Source organism: Esox lucius, chromosome 21, assembly GCF_011004845.1.
Source record: "Esox lucius isolate fEsoLuc1 chromosome 21, fEsoLuc1.pri, whole genome shotgun sequence".
In the NCBI taxonomy this organism is placed as follows: Eukaryota; Metazoa; Chordata; class Actinopteri; order Esociformes; family Esocidae; genus Esox; species Esox lucius.
Window position 1 is genome coordinate 122,622 of NC_047589.1, and position 22,259 is coordinate 144,880.

General features: G+C 39.2%; 1 protein-coding gene and 1 long non-coding RNA gene across 2 annotated transcripts; both read right to left on the reverse strand.

Moving 5' to 3' along the window:
• Positions 1-818: 818 nt before the first annotated feature.
• On the reverse strand, positions 819-7,494 carry LOC114829944. The gene is made up of 14 exons (XM_034289435.1): positions 7,302-7,494; positions 6,820-6,983; positions 6,036-6,229; positions 5,520-5,702; positions 5,250-5,428; positions 5,069-5,162; positions 4,567-4,911; positions 4,308-4,353; positions 4,062-4,153; positions 3,844-3,954; positions 3,453-3,569; positions 2,683-2,874; positions 1,812-2,008; positions 819-1,631 (listed from the first exon to the last, which is right to left on the reverse strand). The coding sequence occupies exons 3-10, from the start codon at positions 6,162-6,164 to the stop codon at positions 3,922-3,924; spliced, it is 1,101 nt and encodes a 366-aa protein (XP_034145326.1). The 5' UTR covers positions 6,165-6,229; positions 6,820-6,983; positions 7,302-7,494; the 3' UTR covers positions 819-1,631; positions 1,812-2,008; positions 2,683-2,874; positions 3,453-3,569; positions 3,844-3,921.
• Positions 7,495-7,654: 160 nt separating this feature from the next.
• LOC117593598 lies at positions 7,655-9,049 on the reverse strand. The gene is made up of 3 exons (XR_004575032.1): positions 8,907-9,049; positions 8,032-8,139; positions 7,655-7,743 (listed from the first exon to the last, which is right to left on the reverse strand). It is a non-coding gene; the product is annotated as an uncharacterized LOC117593598 (long non-coding RNA).
• Between the last annotated feature and the right edge of the window lie 13,210 nt (positions 9,050-22,259).

Consider the following 22,259-nt stretch of genomic DNA (forward strand, 5'->3'; position numbering starts at 1 on the left):
GTTTTCCATGCTACGCACAACATCGCCAAACTCCCCAAGACGTCGCAGCACTAGGGTCTGATCTGCACCTACAGGGATTCCCAGAATAAAAGAATAAAGTAGTCAGTCCTGGTCCCTCAATTACTAAACTATGACATTTATACCTAGGTCTACTACACGTACAGGTGGACCCAGTGGGAATTAAGCAATACATTTTACATACCAGCTCTGAAGTCTACAGATGGCTCCACGTTTTCCGGAACCAATGAAACTTCTGGAGCATCGGGCAGCACTGAAACATTACCGGGAACAATGTTTTCCAAGTTCAAAAGAGGTTGTCGAAACGAGAGCACTGCTGGTGCATCTGGAAGACAAGACTCCTCTTCATCAGAAGAGGCCTGGGGTCTGTACTTAGAGTTTGAAATTCTCTTTCACTTTCCCTGCAATCGAGACAAACTGTAACATATACACCTTAGATACACATTACTTATTATGATAGATCTTGTTTAATTACAAGCAAGGTTGATTATTTGAGAATAAGTAAAAAGATATGCATTAAAGTAATTAATTAATAATGCAGTTTGACGTTAAACAGAGATTCATCTGTTAAACAGTTTATCTGTAAACAAGATTCCACAGTGTGTTTTTTTATCAACTATAAAAATATAAAATATTGTTTTTCAATAACAAAGTATGAAAAAGTAAAAACATAAAATATTCATCTTTGGAAATACTTTATTTCTTGTCTTTCACAACAATATCAGTGAAAATACACCAAATACATATTTGTCAAACAAGCCATAAGGTTGTATTTAAAAACATTGGAATGTGAGGTTAAGTTCACTTGAAAAGCTCCAGCAGAACAAAGAATTAAGTCATCTGTCAACTGTATAATATACAATATAAAGTATAATGAAAAAAAATATTTTTTATTATGCATCTTTGCAGTAATATAAAGTTACACAAGTTATATAATACACTCAATCAAGTGATCCATAGGCAGCCTCCTTTGGGGTAAAACAAAATGTCGTAGACTGACACAGGCACTGTTGCTGCACCACAGAATAAGTGAATATTTTTACATTGAGGCCTGAATGTGATAAAAGATAAATTGTCATGAGGTCACCAAAGTTATCATGTGCTTACAAGATTTCATGGCAATCTGCCCAATTAGACAATATTCAATTTTACATTCTGGTCTAATGATTGTGCTACAGGGAATGTCATAAGGTCAACATGATTCATTGATCAGCAAATTACAGAAATCGGTTTATAACATTTGTTGTATGAAAGTCAAAAGTTTGGCCTAACGTTGGTGCAAAAGGAAAGGTCACAGGGTCACCAGAATCAAGGGGAGTCTCTCTTTTAGAAGAGTATTCACTACCCAAATATCATATGAGCCCAGTAATTACATCTGGTAATATCATACATGCAAAGTTGACATTTTTTGGCTAAGATTGGTGCACCTATACTGAGAGGTTTTTCATTTGCAATGAACTGTGCAATAGGCTTACTAAATTGCTTGGAAAATCTAAAGACACAGTTCAGATTTTCAACAAGATTTTGATGTGGTTAATCAATCAGCATACTAATAATACACAGATATAGGGCAAGTCCATTTCCTTCAACATAGTCCTTCGTGCAGCTTCCATCTGGGGAAATACAGAAAAAAAAAGCAAGAATTAGGATAAGAGGATAAATTTTAGCTGTTTTAGAATAAGTAAGGTGTGTAAAGCATTAATAAAATACACAAATAAATTATTAAGAATAACAGTAACAGGTGGTTATTACAAAAACAAACAAACAAACATACATAATAATAAATATATGACCTAAATTGTGTTTTCCTCTTCATCCTCACTGGTGTCTGGACTACTGAGGCGACTTTGATTTTCCTCTTCAACATGTAGAAGGACAGAGGCCTCAGGACCTAAGGCAGTCTTGTACTGTTGGAGGACCACTTGGAACCTTTCTGACACCTCTGAAAGTCTTCTTCGTAAGAGACAGCAAAGTCCCTCATTTCCCTGGTCTACGTCTCAAAATACAAACAAGATTACATTAAAGACTAACTATATTAAGATTTTCATAAGGCCAAAGAACTTAATGGAGTAAAAAGATATCACTGCTCAAATATACATAGCAGGATGATTGGTTTTCATTGGTTGCAAGGTTTTCTATGTTGACTGGAGGAGATGATAATAATAAGATTCATCTTGATGTTATGCTAACCCCATGTAAAACATCAGGACACAAATTCCAATGTTCAAATTATTTTGTTCATTTACGCTTTTAAGTAACAGCCATAGTACAACAAATCTGCACATCTTTCAAGCAAATGTGAATCTTTATAGCCTTACTGAATTGTTACCATAGCTACAGTAACAACTTTAATCCCTATTTTATGTACATGCTAAAGGACCTCGGCAAAGAGAGCAATAACCGTTCTACTCCATCCAAGTTCTGTGACTGATGTGTTTTTTGTGTGTGTGTTTTAACACATTAGATGGACAGGGTTTTAATTAAACTGCATAATCACTACAAACATTTACTTTATCAAATTGATACATAAGAAAACTGAAAATACACCATTAAACTAAATTAATATTACAACACTCAATATGTAACATGCATGCATTAGTTCAGTATACTCTATAAAGCAGAACTGAAAATAAATTCCTGTGAAGCATCTACAAACAGACATACCATTGCCATGAACCTCCCACGGCCATATTTGAGACACAGTACTCTCTCCAGTTAGGGAATGCTCCACCAAAGCTACGTCAATGGTTGTTGCCGATTCTAGTACAAGATTATTGTATTTCTGTATCTCCTGAAGAAGGAGTTTTTTGTCTTCTGCAAGCTTCCTTCGAAGGCGATGGTGAAACGTGCTGCTGTCTAGAAAGACATGAAGTACAGGAGCAGAGGTTTTTGACAGAACTCTTCAACAAGAAAAAAATTATAACACCAAAAATATTTAAAACAAGGTTACAGTTATAGACTGACATGGGAAACAAAGGTCCAGTGTGTAACATTTTGGGAGGAATCTATTAGCAGGAATAACTAACACACACACACACTTTTCATGATTACCTGAAAATAATAATTGTGCATTATTACTTTAGAATGGGCAGTTTTTTATCTAAATACGTTCCCCTTCCACGGTGGCTGCTATGTTGCACCTCTATGTTCCTACGGAAGCCCACAATGGACAAACAAACACTGGGTTTAGATAGTACCTCACACATTTTCTTGTCGGCTACCGTAGCTTGGAAAGATAGAGGTGAGGGAAGCTGGTTGCAATCGTCAAATCTCACTGATAGATACCACTAAATCCTACAGACTGGTCATTTAAAGAACACATTTCAATGATTGAACTGAACTGTGCTACTACATTATTTGCCAATTCCATGTTGGTGGTATAGGATGCATACAGTAGCTTGAATTTATCAACCTATTATATTATATAGTTGTACCATTCTGACGGTAGAGGGTTCGCTTCCGGTGCCTCACACTAAGGTAGAGTCCCTCAAATGATTGCTGAATTCCTCTGTGTGTTGTCCCTTGGCTGGCACTAGATGTATCAGGTGTCTCTGTAGAAGAAATAGTGAAAGCAAATTCCCTGTTAAAACAACACAGAACCGTTTTTCTGTTTGAATTTTATGTAAAAACTTTTAATCCAACTTATTTAAACTTGGAATGTGCACTTCCTGCAAGGGACTGGAATATACGAATAAACCTGACATAAATGTGGCATCACATTAGATGATGATCCGCCTAATATTTTTTGCTGCCCTTTAATATCAAACATACAATGTAGATAGTAGAAAGGGATGATTGTTGTTTCTTTTATCTGGTCATGCTTACCACCAGCTGCCCATTCCTTTACATCAGATAGCCACTGTGACACCACTTCATCTGTGCAATCTAATGTTTTTAGGTCAGCTAGCCTTGCAGTCTCATCATGGAGTCTGATGTCTGATGAACAGTGTTATACAATAATCAGGATTAAAACTTTGTATGATTGACAACAGGCCAAGTAAACCCAACAAAAGTACACACAACACAATTAATAAGAGACTTACCTTCACATATCGTGTGGAAAGTGCCTGATGTAAAGAGAGATTTTTTTTCTCGTTCCACCCCATTGCATGCAATGTAAGCATGTCCACCCGTGCTGTTTAAAGCAAATAATGAGGTTATGATGATCAATCTAAATCTAAATAAAAGTATACACAAATATTGCAAACTCTGATCACCTGCTTTGGACATATATTTGGTCGTCAGGGCACAACGTGAAATGTAACTGTTAACTTGCTCCACCTCCTCACCAGCGGTTGTCCCTGCTCCTCCTTGGTTCCTGCCACTCCAATTAATCTGTTAGTAAAGGATGGAAAAAAATGTATTACATTTTATTTATATAGCCCAATATCACAAAACACAATTTGCATCAAAGGGCATTTCAATCCATGCAAGAAATGGTTATGCAAAAAGACAAGATAATATAGTGTAGCTTAACTTCAATTTCATATTATTAATGTGCTTGTAAATATTACAAATGTACATATGATGCCAAAATATTATACACACCTCACACTTAGTAGCATGGGCTCGAGCATGCATTATACTGAGAAAGGGTTTCATAGTGGTTAGCTCCTGAAGACCAGGAAGGTCTCTAGCAACTTTCTCCAGGTATGGCCAGTATTTGCATGCCACGTCCATTGCGAAGAATTGTGCCTTGGCTGGCATGAGCTCCTTTTGAAGGTACAGAGGGTAGGCAAATATCTCCCCCCTGTACATATTGAGGGCTTTCAAAAGGAACCTATGGCGACACACAGCAACCTCCATCCCCTCTTCATCCAATTTTGAAGCCCTCCTTGACGTTTCCCTCGCTGCTGTCCATTGGGAGTCCCCACATGTGCCTCTTCCCTGTGTCTATGACACACAAAACAAACATGACAAATCAAATAAAAGCAATGGTGTCATTCAATATATGGCATTTATTCTCTCAATTTGATTTTGTAATTGTTAGGCAGAAGTAAGTGAAGTGGGGGTTACAATTATTATTCTAACAACTATTTTGTCAACTTGCATTTTTCACTGCTTTCTGTATGGTGTCGACAAATCTAGACACCACACTGTCTTCAGCCACAAAGAGCCCCTCAAAAAAGCCAGGATCATCAGAGCTGAGGAAGAGAGAAAATCAGAAAATCCATTAATGAAATATATGAAGTAAGAAAATAAATCAATAAAAAGACTGAAAGAAATATTACTTTCTGTTTCGGCGAAAGCGATATAGCTTTCTATTTCCATCTGCTGAAACAGCCAGCATTTCTGGTGTGCAGGCTGGGCAGGTGAAAGGAGCACTACAGCAGAGCTGGTCTTCCTCAAATGATGCATATGAAAGCTCTAAGAAGCTGCGCTGCAGTGCATCGCCGTTGATAGGTCCAGACTGGAAAATATATAGAATGAAATAGTATTTGTGATATTGTCTGCTTATGAATTTTTTTATTTTATAAAATGGTAATAACATTTACACTTACTCTTCCTCCACACTTAGTGCGATGCTCCAGCAGCTTTGCAAAGGCTTGTCTGGAGAATCCCGGAGATATGATCTTGAGTTCCTGAAGCAAGCTCAAGAGGTCAAGAGTATACAGTGTAGAATTGGTGACGGAGGCTGGCCAATATCCACTTCTTAGGAGGTCTTTAAAGTCAGGGGTCCATTGCTGCTGGCATGTTTGACATTCATACAGTGAGTGATGCAAGTCAAAACGCCCTTGGAACAAAAAATGTATTAAAAATATAATACACATTTACCACATACTTAATTTTACAACACTTAAAGCAATTTTCCACTGCATAGTACGGTACGGCACGCTTTAAATGGTACCTGGTCTGTTGAGGTTCCAAGCGTACCGTACCGTTACTAAAACGTGACGTGAACACACTGCAGATCACTGGTTGGTCAGACAGAATCGTCACTGACACGAGACACCAACCGGCTAGATTTAAATAGTCAGTAACAGCCACCGCTGTAGAAGCTGTTTTAAACTACTTACTTGATTTAGCAGTATTGTTTTGCAGCCATCCGCCTCATTTGAAACACATTTCTCCGTCTTGCAGTTAAAAACATCCACATGCGGAGAATCAAGAACATAATCCCCTCGATAGTCTTCTGTGTTGTGCATTTGAAATGTTTTGCGTTTCCGATGATGTCACGGCAGAGGCGGCGCCCACTCTGAAGCGGTACTAACTGCAATGGAAAAGCAACCGAGCTAAAGCGAACCGAGCCATACCGAATCGAGTCGTACCACGCAGTGGAAAAGCAAAGCGAGCCGAACCGTACCGAGCCGAGTCAAACCGTACCCAGCAGTTTCATGCAGTGGAAATGTGCCATTAGTTCATTATGCACAATTTTAATGGTTGAGAGACATTGCACAAGTTCCTATAATCCCACATTATATAATAATATTTTATAATATATACATATTTTCTAATTCACTAAATTCCACACTGCTGTGTTGATTGGACATCATGCTGGAAAGATGCTAATAATTCTTTTCTTTGTGGAGGACAAAAAAAATATATCTGTCTTTGTTTCAGTCCATAACAATATCATGTGCTATTCCATATGTTTTGACACTTCTGCAATTGTATGCACAATGCCACAGCACACTAGTGTGAAAAAAAATATATATATATATATACCATTGATGGTAATTAAAATCACTGAAGGATTTTAATTACCATCAATGGAAGAAGGAAAACCAATCATTTAGATTATTTGTAACTGTCTGCAGACACACAATGAACAGCAAAATGAAAGCTTTCATGAGAACGTACCTTGCTCATGTGTGCAGTATCCATCTTCCCCTTTGATGATGCATGTGGTTGGAGGAATGGATTAAAAAAAAACACGAATCACGCATTCCCTGTTGTGGAGTGGCTGTTTTTTGTGATGCAATACATCACAGTCCCCACAGAACCACTCCTCAGGAAGACACTCTCTGCACCAAGGGAGAAAAGAAAACAATATTATAATATAATACATTATTTCAGGTGAATAACTCATATAAAGTACTGTACACTCTATTTAAGCTATTTCACTTTTACTAAGTTGGATTTTATTGTATAGGATTGCATAGTGTTTCGCACTGTCACCACCTCACAGCAAGAAGGTCCTAGATTTACTTTTCTCATTAATGTGTTTTTCATCTGGGTATCTAAGTCTTCTCCCATCCCAAAAACATGTATCTTAGCCTATAAAGCAGAGACTCAGCAAACCTACCCTGGGTAATTGAAGTTTGGTATTAATGAAAACCAACCTTATAACAGCAGGCTCGTTGCAAAGGCAACACATGGGATGACCAACAGCCTCTTTTGAAATAAGGCATTTTAGGTGGTATGGTCTTGCTTCTTTCCAGCGCTCTGAGGCTTTCTGCTGCCGAAAAGACCATGATGATGCAGAGCTACTTTGAGGCTGAGCAGCAGAAGGACATGACGCCAAAATATCAGAGAGCCTCTCCATATTTTATTCTGTAAAGAAAATACAAAAATAAAGCGGTAAGGGATAATTTACTGTAGATAAGGAACAATTAAATGTCAACTGATCAGTATTAGAATGACACTTTTGTTTATATACTGTACATGCATAAATTCATCACTGTGAATTACCAAATTCCTCTTGAGGATTTAGTTTTGTCGAGGTTGCAATAAAAGGAACCTCAACACTGGATGACAGGGAGCACTCAAACGTGGGATATGTGGCTGTAAAACAACACATAGAAGAATAAGAACAAGTTAGGCCTGTCACACTCCATTCATGTTCTTCTTTTCAACCTACAGTAGAACAATTTATGAAATTAGAAATATTTTTGTTAAGTACTTGGTAGTGTCTTCTACAATAGTGTCACTGAAAGGTTTATCTACTTTTTAATGTCTTTTTAGATATTTTAATTTTTTTAACTCTCAATAAACAATTACATTGTTCTAATTTGAGTTGGTCCAACATTGTCATAGTAAATTCCTACAAATGTCAAATAATTCAGATATAACCTGTAGCGGAGGCATGGCGTCGGCCTCCTCGCCTTCCCCTCGGCTTACCACGTCCTACAGAGAGGTGTGTGGAGGGTCTCGTAAACGTTTTCTCTCATCAGCTGCTCTCTGTGTATTTGAGTGAATATTTATTGTAAGTAAAAAGTACTGTAACGAAAAGGCAGGTAACTAGTGAAAGGAAAACACAAAATAGTGTGTTAGTAAGGTGTTGGACTGTGATGGTTTCTGGGCCTGGGGCGCCCTCTACTGACGTGCGGGGGATCCGCCGGTCTGGCTCCCCTGTTTTCTGAAACCACTGTTCTCCACAGCTCTCTGCCGGCGCTGATTACTAATGCCCAACACCTGTGTTTCACAGTTATAATGACCCGCAGCAGTCCAGGACGCTGTGGGTTATTGTTTCTCTGTGGACAAACGATCGACGGCAGACGGAAACGCTACGTCCTCCCTGTCGTGGTTTCATTGGACTCTTATATGCTGTGCGCTGTTATTTTAGTTTATCTGGACATTTTCCTCTGTTCTGGTTTCCACGGCATTGTAAGTGTTTGCATTTCGTCTAGTTGAGTAATAAAAGATCGAAAAGCACCCTCCTGCATTCGACTCCTTCACCTAACCATCACATGGACAGCTTAAATGAGCCTTGGAATAGATTATACAAGTATCTGTAGCTCAGAAAGAGTGAACTGCATATACTACTATTATTATTATTATAATTATATTCCATTTTTAACACATGTCACAGAGCATGGTAGGATGCATCATGCAATAAACCTGTATTAAATCTTTTGCACTCATCATTCTTACACATTCCTAATCACATTTTACTTTAATTTGTTATGTTCAAGTATAAAATGATTGAGGTGTACAAAAACTCTAACCTTGGCTTCAGCTAAAATGTGTTCATATTTCAGCTCCAGAGCCATACGTCTCCCCTCTTGGTAGTGGGGATTCTTTGAATCAAGTTTATGCTTGGTGGCCATTGCAATGCAGTCAGAGACAGACAGACAGACAGACAGACAGACACACAGACAGACAAATATGGGTAGACAGACAAGTAAACAAAGACAGACAGGGAGAAAAGAAAAAGCAATAGATAAAGATTGAATAGATGGACAGAAATATAGATAGAGAACAGAGAGGAAGATAATAAAGATATAGAGGTTGGCTCTTAAAAGTGCCGTTGGTTTTTAAAAATCAAATATATAGCTATAGGACAGGTGATTTTCTTTTGACAGGATCTGCAGGGAGAACAACAGAAAATGTTTATTATGTAGTGTTATGTTGATACAAGAATTTAAGAAGTGTACCCTAATAAAGAGTGATTCCCATTTTATTATAAATACTTAAGATAAATATTCACGTTGTTCCTATTTCCTGTATTTATTTTTTTTAAGCCAATGTGTCTGGGATTCGTCATCCCAGATTTAAAGCCAGCGTTATGTGCTGTGTAACGTTAGAATCAAGTTATAACATTGTTATTACTGACACATTACAGTGACGTTGTGTGTGAACCACGATGATCGAAATAAAATGACATCATCTAACTTAGATAACTGGAGTTGTTAGCTTATGCTAAAATTGGCTAGCCATTAAGCAAGCCTAATTTCACAGGTTTCTTTTCTGATAATGTTGAACTCTTGGACGGGCTTTAAATCGTTGCCCTAACGTGTAAACAATGTGAATCTATATTGGCAAAGAAAGACAACAATTTTTATAGCATTTAAGCAAAACGTGATCGTTAATTTATATGACTCCACGAGCCTCGAAACTTACCTGGAAAGTGGTTTGAGCGCAATGAGAAATCACCGAAGAAATCACCCAATTGAAAAGCGGGCGGGCTCCGTCTCCATAGCAACGGAAGCTGATGATCATGGGTAATGCTGGAAACAAATAAAACTGATGGCCATAACATAGTAATGTTAAATTATCAAGCACAATTTTGCATTTGTGTTGAAAAAAGATGAGGATATCATTAAAGACAATGGTTCAGAGGTCCTTCACACCAAATGGCATGCAAATCCATACAGCGGTATCGGAGGAGATGTCTAACAAGTTTTTCAGAAAAGTTAAAATGGAGGCCATATTGTTTGAGATATCAACTTTTCCTATATAACTTTTAAAGACAATGGTCCAGTGGTCCTTTACACCGATTGTCAACCAATTCTGTTCAGCGGTTTTGGTGGAGATGTTATTTAAGTGTGTTTTTATTAACAGCAAAATCGTGAGAAACATCGGTGATGTTTATAGCGCCCCCAAGAGGTATTTCTTTATGGTACTTTTTCCGTCCATCCCTGACAGACACATTTACGAGTATGTTTTGTTTGGTAGCTGTACGATGTTCCATTTGGGATTATTGGAGTTCTAAAGTCATAGACCCGCCCAGCTCAATTTCATTCACTGATTTCGGCCATACTATTTGAGATATCAACTTTCCTTATATAACCTTTAAAGATAATGGTTCATACCATTATCTCACCAAATTCAAAATGGAGGAAAATCCAATGGGCGAATTTGAAAGGCCCCAGATACTTTTTTGGTCAGCATGAGAAGGGGTATATCTGGAACTTGGTTGCGTGTCTTTACAACATTCGGTTCAGGAGATCTGAGCTTCACTTTTTCCATTTTCGACTGAGTGCTACAGCGCCACCATGAGGAGTATGGGTCCCATACTCATAGCAATTTGCATAAAGGACAGTTTTTTGCCAAAAGAATAATAGTGAACTGGAACAAACATAATATGATTTTGGCTTACTGTTGAAACCTTAATGACACATATTGTCAATTGACTTTGCGGAATAACTTAGATTATTACAAAAAAAAATTCTCAGCATCAGTGTAATAAAAGATAGTAGATGAATGTCACACTCACAGACATCTTATATAGTGAAAAGCTTAATTTTTCTAAGCCACACATTGAAAATGAAAATTACCATTTGAAAAGTTAAGTTAAAACTAGCCGAGCTAGATAATGTAGGTAATAAATTAGAGACGTTACTTCTGTACATTAATAACAATCACACCATTACCAGAATTGAGTAATTATGTCAAATCATTTTTATTGCTAATTTAGCAAGTTTCTAATAAAGGAATCAATTTCCATTTGTTTTACTCCACTTTGAAGATTGTAAATAAAAATAACAATGTGTTTACGCAAAAATCAAATGTACAAGTATACATTTTTGTCATTTGGTAGACACGCTTGTCCAGTGCGACTTACAGTAAGTACAGGTACATTTGGGAATCAACTGATCAAAAGTATAGCCGGGACATTAATGTAAAAAACATTATTTAAGTCTTTGATTAAATCTATACAGGCCTAATTTCCAACAACCATTACTCCAACACCTTATCCTTGAGTGATCATGCCAAATTGCTAATGTGGTACTAGAACATCACTTAATTATATCAAAAACAGCTAAAAGCTATTTTCTTTGATAACTTAAGCTTTGTATGTTCTTTGTGTTTTTGAGTTGCCACAGTCTGCAGTAGACTGGTATGTGTTGAGGTCAATATTAGGTCAAAAAGTGCAAAAAAGAAACAGCTCACTGTAGAAACCAGTCAGTCAATCAATGTTTTGAGGAATGAAAGATGTGGAAGGAGTAAATGTACAATTAAACATCATAATGTCTAATTTCAGAAATAGACGCCTCACGTCCTCAGCTTCATTTAATACCTTTCTGCTATTTGTAACCTAATACGTACCTTAACACATGCCAGTGCTTTACATAGTGTGACAACTCAATAACACAGACAACGTTAAGTTTAATTTAAATAAACCAAATATGTTTCAGCTGGGTTTAACATAATGAAAAAAACCAAGCTAATACCAAACGAGCATTTTTGAAATATTTAAGGATGAGGTGTTGTATAAACATCCCTTAGTGTCCTTTAGAAGTCTAGCAGCACATACCAGTACCAGAAACGATTATGAAACAAAGAGGCGAGATGTCAGGGTTTGATACCCTCTGGCTCTGAGTATTTTTTTGTTGCCTTGGCCTGCCTGCCACTCTGAAATTACTGCCAGGTGCGGAAGCACGTCGTCCTAATTTGGAAGAGGGGGACAATGGTGCAATTTCGAAATGATGCAATTTCCCTAGTGAAATGTCCACCTTCGTAAGATTATTTTTTTTTAAATGTGGCTTTCCAATAGCTTGTTTAACAGTTTCCATGTCCAGTGTATAGGCTTGAGAACCAGCTTGAGAACCAGGACCTTGCCCATTAAAGACAATGATCTAGCCCTCCAAATCGCCAGCTTATTCCGTACCACCGCGATAACCAAGTTCCAGTTCAGCGTTGCCAAACCAGAGTTCTCAAAATGGACCCCGAGAATCTTCAGGGCTGCATTACAGAGAGATGACCCCCCGGGCACATCCATCCTACCACGCCATCTTCCGAAAAACTTGACAGAAGACTATGCAAGATTTAGGACTGCAATCCCCAATGATAGCCATAGACCTGACCAGGCACGAGTTCTTGCAAAGCAGCAAGGAAGTGTCATCGGCATACTGTGTCAACTTGACATGTGTGAGGGAATTTTCTCTAAACTGCATATATAATCACACGTTTTATGAATATATCAATATGCAAGCATAATCACACGTTTTAGGGAATATATTAACGAGTGATCCAAAAACACTATAACACTTAGATGATGCAGCCCACGCACACACACACAGACAGAAAGGCCTCAGAAAACATATGGCCTTGAGATTGGGGCAATTGGTCTTGACGCTCCATAGGGGTTTATCAGTAATAGTGCAATTCAGCAGAACAGCATCCTGTGTCCAGATATTTATTGCCTTGAAATTTACAGCTTCTTGGGTTCACTGAAAGTGTGACCCCAACATGAACCATGAGATCTTCAAGTTAAGTTAAGGACACTCAGGAAGTGATGAGGGGCAAGAGGTAAACTCCGCCCTAAGGGGAACTTCCGAAGAAGGATGGTCAGATGGTGTGATATTTGAAGATTTGGTATAAAGATACAGGGGCAAGAGATAAACCCCGCCTTAAAGGGGACTTCCAAAGGTGATGATCATATGGCGTGATGTTTGAAGATTTTGTATAAAAGCCATGGTCCTGTACTTAGAATGTGGGTTTATCTGCAGAAGGGCCCGAGCTTTAATGTCTGTCCCTCTCCTATGATTTTCATTAAAGTCTTGTTGTGGACTTGGTTTTCCACGACACATGCAGCCCGCCACTTCCAGGAATCAACAAGCCTTCCACCCCTGTGTCTGCCCTAATGGCAGCCCCCAGAGGCTCCATGTACAGTATGAAGAGGAGGGCCAAGAGCGAGCACCCCTGCCTGACTCCACAAAAACATCACCCAGGTGACCGTTTACGTTCACTCGGCACCCCGTCCTGACATATAAAGTATGGACCAACACTATAAAACAAATCCTAACCTACCTAAAACCCAGAAAAGAAAATCTCTATTCACGCAATCAAAGGCTTTCGCCTGATCAAGCGCTGCTATCATTAAAGGCAGACCTCTATCTTCAACCCAAGCGATGGAATCCCGAATCAACTGAAGGTTCTACCTAATCGAGCGGCCCTCTACTCTGCATGTCTGATCCTCATGGACGACTTAAGGAAGGGCCATGTGCAGCTGGTCTGCTAGGACATTCGCAAGCAGTTTGTAGTCCACGCACAGCATGGTTAACCCCCGCCAGTTGCCTAGATCTGTAGCAACCCGCTTATTGTTAAGGAAAGACAGCACACCGACGGCCATCAATCCCCCCAGGATCCCCATCTCAAGGATGGTCGTCAAGAATTTGAAGACCACCAGTTCAAGCATCCCCCAAAACTTGAGGGAAATCTCGGCTGGCAGCCCATCCATCCCAGGTACCTTCCCTTTCCCCATCCTCCTAAGGGCGCTCTCAACCTCTCTGAGGGAGATTGGAGCCTCCATCACTTCTCTGATGTCCTCTGGCACGCGCTGGGACAGGTGTTCTAAAAACTGTTTCCCTGGTTTACGTCAACAGCCCTTTCCTGAAAGAAGACATGGAAATGGGCAGTGATACATTGCAGTTGATGGAACCTTCTGTGCCTGTTTGGAACAATCAGAGAGAACTGATTGTTAATGGGCTCTCTGACTTGGTCCAGGCAGACACAGAACCACTGTTGATCAATCAGGGGCGGTCCGCCGCCAGTAGTGAGCCCCCGACAGTAGTAGGTGATAAGCATAATTTGGAAAAGGAGGGGGTTGCAAATCCAGTACTTAGTAATGTGGCTATACTTACGGATGACGAGATACTCCCTTGTTCTTTGACAGGCCAGTCGCTGATTGATCCTGGGGATACCCGAATGGAACCTATATCAAAACATACGATTGAACAAATAGCTTATTCCTCTTTAATATAACAACAATGCATACTTACCCATATTTCTCCAATAGAACAACAAGGTATATATACCCATATTTCTTCTACAGAACAATACAATGGGGAATTTGTGATGATGGGTGGTTCTTAAAAAGACTCATTTGAACACACCCAATCTGAGTCCCCTATTTTAACAATTCAACCTGCAATACATGATGATAAATCTAAACCTACATATCACCCGGGAACCCCCAGGAAGATCCACGACTGGCACTTGGAAGTTAAGAACTCCATTGTTTTTATTGGTGATTCTAATTTAAATAGAATTCCAGGTTTCACAGATCCCTTAATACAAGTAGACAGTTTTCCGGGTGCACAATTTCACCACATAACAGGGATTTTGCAGAAATTAAAACCTCATGTATCTACACAAAAAGTAATTATTTCTTTGGGACTGAATAATTGTTTAAATGGACAGCAATCATCTACCTCAACAAAGCAATTACAGCAACTTCTGACTCTCCTCAACAGTATTTCCTAATGCAGAGATATCTGTCCCAATTGTACATTATTGTGAAATATTATCTAATTTACAGCTCAATCTTCTGGAAAAATTAAATATATTTATCCGGAAAAATTGTAGGGAACTTATTGAGATAAACCCCTCAAGGTTCCACACAGAGCGAAAGGATCCAGTACATTGGACATAACAGACAGCATCGAATATTCTTAACTTTTGGCTACAACAGTTAAACAATTAAGAGGGGAAACGTGTAAGTCTATCACTCCCTGGAAGTCCAATGTAATGAATCTTTCTATTACCTTCCAGTTTAATGAAGGGGAACAGGAGGTGTTGGAAAAGGGGCTTACCTTCATTCCAACCCCTAAGAAGGTAAATTGTGGGGAACTTAAGAAAGACCTTTATATGTATCATAGGAGAACTTTGGAATTATTTTGGTTATGATAAGGAAGGTGGAGAACCTATTCCATTTACAGAGTCTTCAAGTTGGGAACCCGCTTTGAAGGCTATTTCTGAACCTATTAAGAATCTGATACAGACTGACAATCTCTCACTGAAACATTGAAATCTTATATTATTACAAGTAGAGCCATTACAGCACTCAGAAAGAACCCTAGTATAATTATAAAACCTGCAGATAAAGGCTCACAAATTGTCATTATGGATAAAATACAGTATCTTATAGAAGCAAACAGGCAATTACAAAACACCAAGCATTATATTCCATTATTACATTCTATACAGAAGGAAACTCAACGGATGAGGATAGAGGATACCCCCACACCTAGGCAATTTGATTTATTACCTAAAATCCATAAGGATCCAAATACATGGATGGTTCCAGGTGAAATTCCATGCGGTAAACCTATTGTTTCAGATTGTTGTTCAAAATCTTAGAATAGCAGAATATATAGACTTCTATCTTAATCCCCTAGCCATAAAGCATCCTAGTTATGTGAAGGATTCTTATGCCTTTGTGGATAAATTAATGGGGTTGAGGGTTCCTAGGAATAAATACAGTTATGTTTTCCATTGATGTGGATTGTCTTTATACAAATATAGATACTAGGTTGGGTCTGAGGGCAGTGAGAAATATCTTCCAAAGGTATTCTGACTCTAAGAGACCAGATGAGATTTTACTCACTCTGTTGGAATTAGGTTTAACAAGAAATTATTTTGAATTTAATTCAAAGTTCTTCCTTCAGATACATGGTACTGCAATGGGGAAGAAGTTTACCTTGTCATACGCTGATATTTAAATAGGAGTGGGAGCAGACTATTTTTTTCAAAATGTCAGAAATTTCCCTTCAATCAATCACATTTATTTATAAAACCCTTTTTACAACAGCAGTAACAAAGTGCTTTACAGAGACACCCGTCCTTAAACCCCAAAGAGCAAACAACAGTAGTGTTGAATTTCAGTGGCTAGGAAAAACTCCCTAAGAACACAGAATTTTAGGAAGAAACCTAGAGAGGAACCAGGCTCAGAGGGGTGACCAGTCCTCTTCTGGCTGTGCCGGGTTAGATATTAAGAGTCCAATTGGAATAATTAATAAATTTCTCTGGGCTAAATCCAGAGGCTATTTGATTTTAGACTAGGTCAGAAGTATGACCAGGTGGCCAAGGACAGGGACAGCAACGGGCCCCCCAAACCAGGTACTCCGCAGGTGGGGCCAGGACCTCATCTCCTCCTAAAATTTAAAACTGGAGGAGACTGAGAAAAGTTAGAAAGTGCATTCCTCATATCCCCCAACACAATAATATAGCAGCGTTACACCTTGGAACTGAGACGGGGGGGGGGGGTCTGGCGACACTGTGGCCCTACCCGGGGGAGGCCCCGGACAGGGCCCAACAAGCAGGAAATCAATCCACCCACATTGCCAGGCATTAACCAAAGGGACACCCACCAACCGCAACCCCCCTGAATGAGGGCCAAGTATTGCCAGCAGCGTACAGCCCAATTGCACAAGTGCGCAACAGAGAGTGAACAAGCCAGTGACTCTTCCCCCGAAAGGCATTGGAGGAAGGGCATCCCAGTGGCGACGAGAGCCCACCTGGCAAGACAGCAAGGGTGGACAGTATCAAGCCTACTGGTCACCTTCACGCCCCCGGGCCAGGCTACACCTAATTATAAACCGTGCTGTAGAGATGAGTTTTTAGTAGACACTTGAAAGTTTGCACTGAGTTTGCATTTCTAACCTTAATTGGCAGTTCATTCCACAGTAGTGGAGCTCTATGAGAAAAGGCCCTGCCGCCAGCTGTTTGTTTAGAAATTCTAGGTACAATTAAAAGGCCTGCATCTTGTAGGTTACATGTAGGTATGTATGGCTGGATCATTTCAGCAAGGTAAGTAGGAGCAAGTCCATGTATGGATTTATATGTTAAGAGTAAAACCTTAAAATCAGCCCTAAACCTAACAGGCAGCCAGTGTAAGGACGCTAGGACAGGAGTAATGTGTTCAATATTTTGGTTCTAGTTAGGATTCTAGCAGCCGTGTGCAGCACTAATTGAAGTTTATTTATTAATTTGTCTGCATAACCAGAGAGAACAGCATTGCATTAATCTAGTCTAGAAGTAACGAAAGCATGGATTAATTTTTCTGCATCAGTTTTTGATAGAAAGTTTCTAATTTTTTGCAATGTTTCAAAGATGAAAATAAGCAACTCTTGAGACATTTTATATGTTCTTCAAAGGAGAAGTCAGGTTCAAGGGTAACGCCAAGGTTTTTTACAGTTTTTTGGGATATGACCATGCAGCCGTCGAGGTTCACGGTGAGATCTATTAACAACACTCTTTGTTTCTTAGGTCCTAAAACAAACATTTCTGTTTTCCTTGAGTTTAAGAGCAAGACATTCTCTGTCATCCACTTCCTAATATCTATACTATATAATAATAAGTAGCTAATTTAGGGGCTTCTCCATGCTTCATTGAAATATATAAATGTGTCATCAGCGTAACAGTGAAAGTTTACATTGTGATTTCGGATTACATCACCCAGAGGGAGCATATATAGTGAGAACAATAATGGGCCCAGAACCGAGCCTTGAGGAACACCAAAGCATACCTTTGACTTGTCAGAGGATATGCCATCCACACTAACAAACTGATATCTTTCAGATAAATAAGATTTAAACCAGGCTAGAACATGTCCACGTAGCCCAATATGGGTTTCCAGTCTCTCTAAGAGAAGGGAGTGATCAATAGTGTCAAAAGCAGCACTAAGATCAAGAAGCAACAGGACAGATGCAGAACCTTTGTCTGACGCCTCTAGAAGGTCATTTGTTACCTTCACAAGTGCAGTCTCAGTACTATGATGGGATCTGAAACCGGACTGGAGTGTTTCATGAATGTTGTTTGTCTTTAGGAAGGCATTCAGTTGTTGGGAAACACATTTTTCTAAGATATTTGAGAGGAACGGGAGGTTCGATATTGGCCTATAATTGTTTAATATGTTGGGATCCAGATTAGATTTTTTTAGAAGAGGCTTAATTTCTGCTATTTTTAGTGAATCTGGTACACATCCAGAGGAAAGGGAGCAATTTATTATGTTTAGCAGTAAATAGCTTAAGTAATTTTGTTGGAATCGGGTCTAGCTGAGAGTTTGCGGGTTTAGAACTCATAACAAATGTAATAAATGTGTCGAGCGATTGAGTTGCGCAAGTCTGCTGTAAAGCTCGTCACCACCCCTAGCTGGGAGGGGGCCAGAAACAATTACTCGATGCCGACACATCTTTCTAGCTAGTTTACACGCTGATACTATGTGTTCTGCTTCGTAACCTCTGACTGTTTCATCCTAACGTCGTTGGTGCCAACGTGAATAACAATATCTCTGTACTCCCTATACTTGCCAGTTTTAGACTTCGCTGGCACCAACCCCAGATTTGCAGCTACGTCAGTGGCTCTGGCCCCCGGTAAACAGTGTACGATCGCCGGCTGATTCTTTAGTCTAATACTGCGGGTAATGGAATCGCCAATGACTAAAATTTTCAGTTTTTCAAAGCCACTGGTAGAAAATGCCTGCCGATCATTCCCCTCTACGAAGACGGCTCAGGCCTTGACTACTACTCCAATGGGGAAAACCTGTTGAAATTCTCAGTTGGATTTAGCAACGATTGAGGTGTAATTGTTCGACGGCATTTCTTCCCAGTGACCAAGAGAAAGTTCTTGCCCGGCTGCAGGAGTTGTGCCGGGGGGTTAACAAAACAATTGTTTCTTCCTGGTGGCACTGACGCAGTTTTTTCTATTTCTACACTAGCATAATCCTTGCCTGACATTTGCGTCAGAAGCTGAGCCTCTAACTCTGCTATCGTTAATTGAAGACGATAGTTCTCCTTCATGTTGTTGCTACAGCAATTACAGTGAAAAGGCATTTTAATGATACTTAGCCTTGGGTGTTCAGGGGTGAGTAGTTCCGTTAATTATGTCCAAAAAGATTCCAGGTGTAGTAAAGTGCATCTGTGTATGTGGGACTATCTTACTGCCACTCACTAGCTTGAAGCATATGTCTTTTAACCACTGACCTTGGCTTTTTAGGGGGAGGCATCCACACACCAGGGGGTCTCTTTTTAGTTTTTAGAACCAGCATCATGAGTCCACCGGATCCTCTTTATTGTTCAGGATCTGATGCTGTACGTTTACTCATAACGTTCGTTAGAACCTCTACCACAATATTTTTCCCTGCATGTTTCAGATGTGGCTTAGCTATACTAAAGCCTCTCTTTATTAGTGGTAAAACCAATCTAAACAGATTACGAAATATACCACCAAGCCATACATAGTAGGGGTGCCATAATAACCATGGAGTCGGTCTTAATCTTAATCTGTATGTTCTCAATATACTTCTTGGTTACAGGAACATGGCTGCGCATAATTAATTGTGATAATATCTCTGTCTGTCCCCTCTATATGAACTCTCCATAGGAGTGGCACAAAACTGTCTCCGACCCTTTGAAAATATATAATATCCGTGTACACAAACATGTTATAAAATCCTTTGTGTATGTCTACAGGAATGGGCTCAAGTTATCTTTGGTTTCCATATGTAAGCTAAACTACCTCGAGTCTTGATAGATGACTGGGTTTCCTCACTCACAATTTGTACTTGCTTTTGAATATTGTCATAACCTAAAAACATTCTTAATCTTCTCATTTAAGGCCTGGTTCATCCCATAGACAACCTCTTCTATGTTTTTATAGTAACCGGTTATGAGTCTGATAGCTTCAGGGGGTTAAGAGTCTATTTTGTAAAAAAAAAACAGGATATTTGTCCAGCTATGCGGTGTGATGGCAATTTCTAAAGTGCAAAACAGTTCTATGAAAATGGTAGGTAAGACAGGAAAAATCAATTGCGCAATAAACGGTTTTAATAAAACTTGCAAGGAGAGAATACGCAGGTTACAAAGTAACAGTGAATAGTCTCCAACGCAATATAGCTCATTCAACTGTATATATCACATAGGAAAAAGGGGTGTGGTAAGATGCTGCCATCTGTCTCATGTCAATCAAACACATTCCCTTTGTTCCATTATAACCTAAACATCACACAAAGGACAGCTCTCCTTCCTGCCCTAAATACCTTCTTCAACTCTAAGGGTTCCAACCGAACCCGAACAGACAATAGATGCCCTGGTGAGTTATACAGATAAGGAGATAAAGAGTAACCATTTCATCAGCAGATACCAGTCAATGATTCCCCCTTGGCAAATACCAGATCCCCCACATTCCTCTACCTATCTAAACAGTGGGACTCAGTCCTTTAGTCAGTGAGAATACATTGTATAAAGAAATTTCCACAACAGCGGGTGTATAATCTCGATGAGACCTACCTCCCAGCTCCCTTGTAGCTCTATCAGTTTGGCAAAAAATTTTGTGAAATTTGAACTTTTGTTGTTTGGATATATTTTGGCTGAGGCATTGCTGGGCAGAGTCAGATAAAAACCTGAGGTTTCCATAATTGTTGAAATCACTTGTGAACAACACACCCTAGTGGTAGTTATTTTATCCTGTTGCGTCCAATACCTCCGACTCTAGGACCCAGCTGTTGAACTTTTCAGGCCAGTTTTTCGTCCTGACAAATACCTGTGTTTCTCCTTTAACTTTTTTCGATTCAAAATCTCATCTACATGAAAAACGTTGTCTTTGTTCTTGTTCATAAAAGGTACCCTCGATAGACTCCCCATCATAATTGCTTCGCTTATAAACAAGACGGTATGAGCGGTGCGCATTCCGTCACTGAAAATAATTAGTCAGAGTAACCTTGTTCATATTTCTTATCAAAAACACCTCCCAACTTTAAGACACACAATATTGCCTTTTTTGATTTTAAAAGCAATGGCTTTTTTTTTTACGAAGGGGAAACTAACCGTTAAGATTTTTAAAGACTTCAAGTGTGTTCTCGGCTGTTACTTGTAACAGTGTCAAACATATGCTCTTGTGATAACTGTTTTTATAACTTTTTACCAGGTTTTGAATCATGTCAACATAACACTGTGTGTTATGAGCTGTAAAATATCGCCACATCCTTTCCTTCAAAGTCCTGTTATAACATTCAATAACGGAATCTTTTAAATCTGAACCCTTAGCAACATGGATAATATTGTGCTTGTCCATTACATTTTTTTTATGTACAATTAAAGAACTCCTTTCCAGAGTCTGTTTGGACTTTTTTGGGGAATTCCACTCTCTTTCAAAATAGATGTAAAAGTCCTAGTAATTTCAGCCCCGCTTTTGTTTTTTAACACTCTCACAAAAGCTACTTTTGAGAAAATTTCTATTACCGTTAACATGTAACGATTTCCATAATTTTTATCAGGATGTTGACTCTTTGAGCTCTTTTAGAAAAACCTCTGCAATTCCATGGACTCGAGGTAATTCAACTTTAAGTCCCAAGGATTTCAGGGGTCTGGCCAACGTGGGTATAAAACGGTCAGTCCACAGTCGCTTGACGAGAGCGTCAAAATGGTTGATATAATACTTGGGACAATCATAGAGACACTGATGCTGCCGCTGACATCCATGGCCTGTAAGACAACAGTGGCAGTTTTCTTTTTTGTGCTCCTTTTATCACAATCCCTAAAAGTGTTACAATGGAAGCCTTTATGGCCGTGATATAACGAGGGGTATAGGTCTCCCGGCGGAGTCCTCTGGCATCAAGGAAGCCATGGTTCTTTGAAAAGGTCTACTTTAGCCCTACCCTTTTATTGCTGCATAGATCTTTTGACCAGAGGGCATGGCTTTTTAACCAATACACATCATTCCTGCTTCCATATACATCTTGGCTTTAACTGGATTGCGTTCGTAACTATCGTTTGCAACAAGACATCTCCTAAGTTTAACAACTCTCTGCCATTGTTGACTTTGTGCGTATTACTTATAAATTCGCCGAAACATGT

What these genes read in the sequence shown, in the direction of transcription:
- LOC114829944 (XM_034289435.1), bottom strand. Translation starts at nt 6,164, where the DNA reads ATGCACAACACAGAAGACTATCGAGGGGATTATGTTCTTGATTCTCCG. An exon ending in GCACTAAGTGTGGAGGAAGA is followed by an intron (nt 5,429 to 5,519) that starts GTAAGTGTAAAT and finishes TATATTTTCCAG; the next exon opens with TCTGGACCTATCAACGGCGA. An exon ending in TACAGAAAGCAGTGAAAAAT is followed by an intron (nt 4,912 to 5,068) that starts GCAAGTTGACAA and finishes TGTGTGTCATAG; the next exon opens with ACACAGGGAAGAGGCACATG.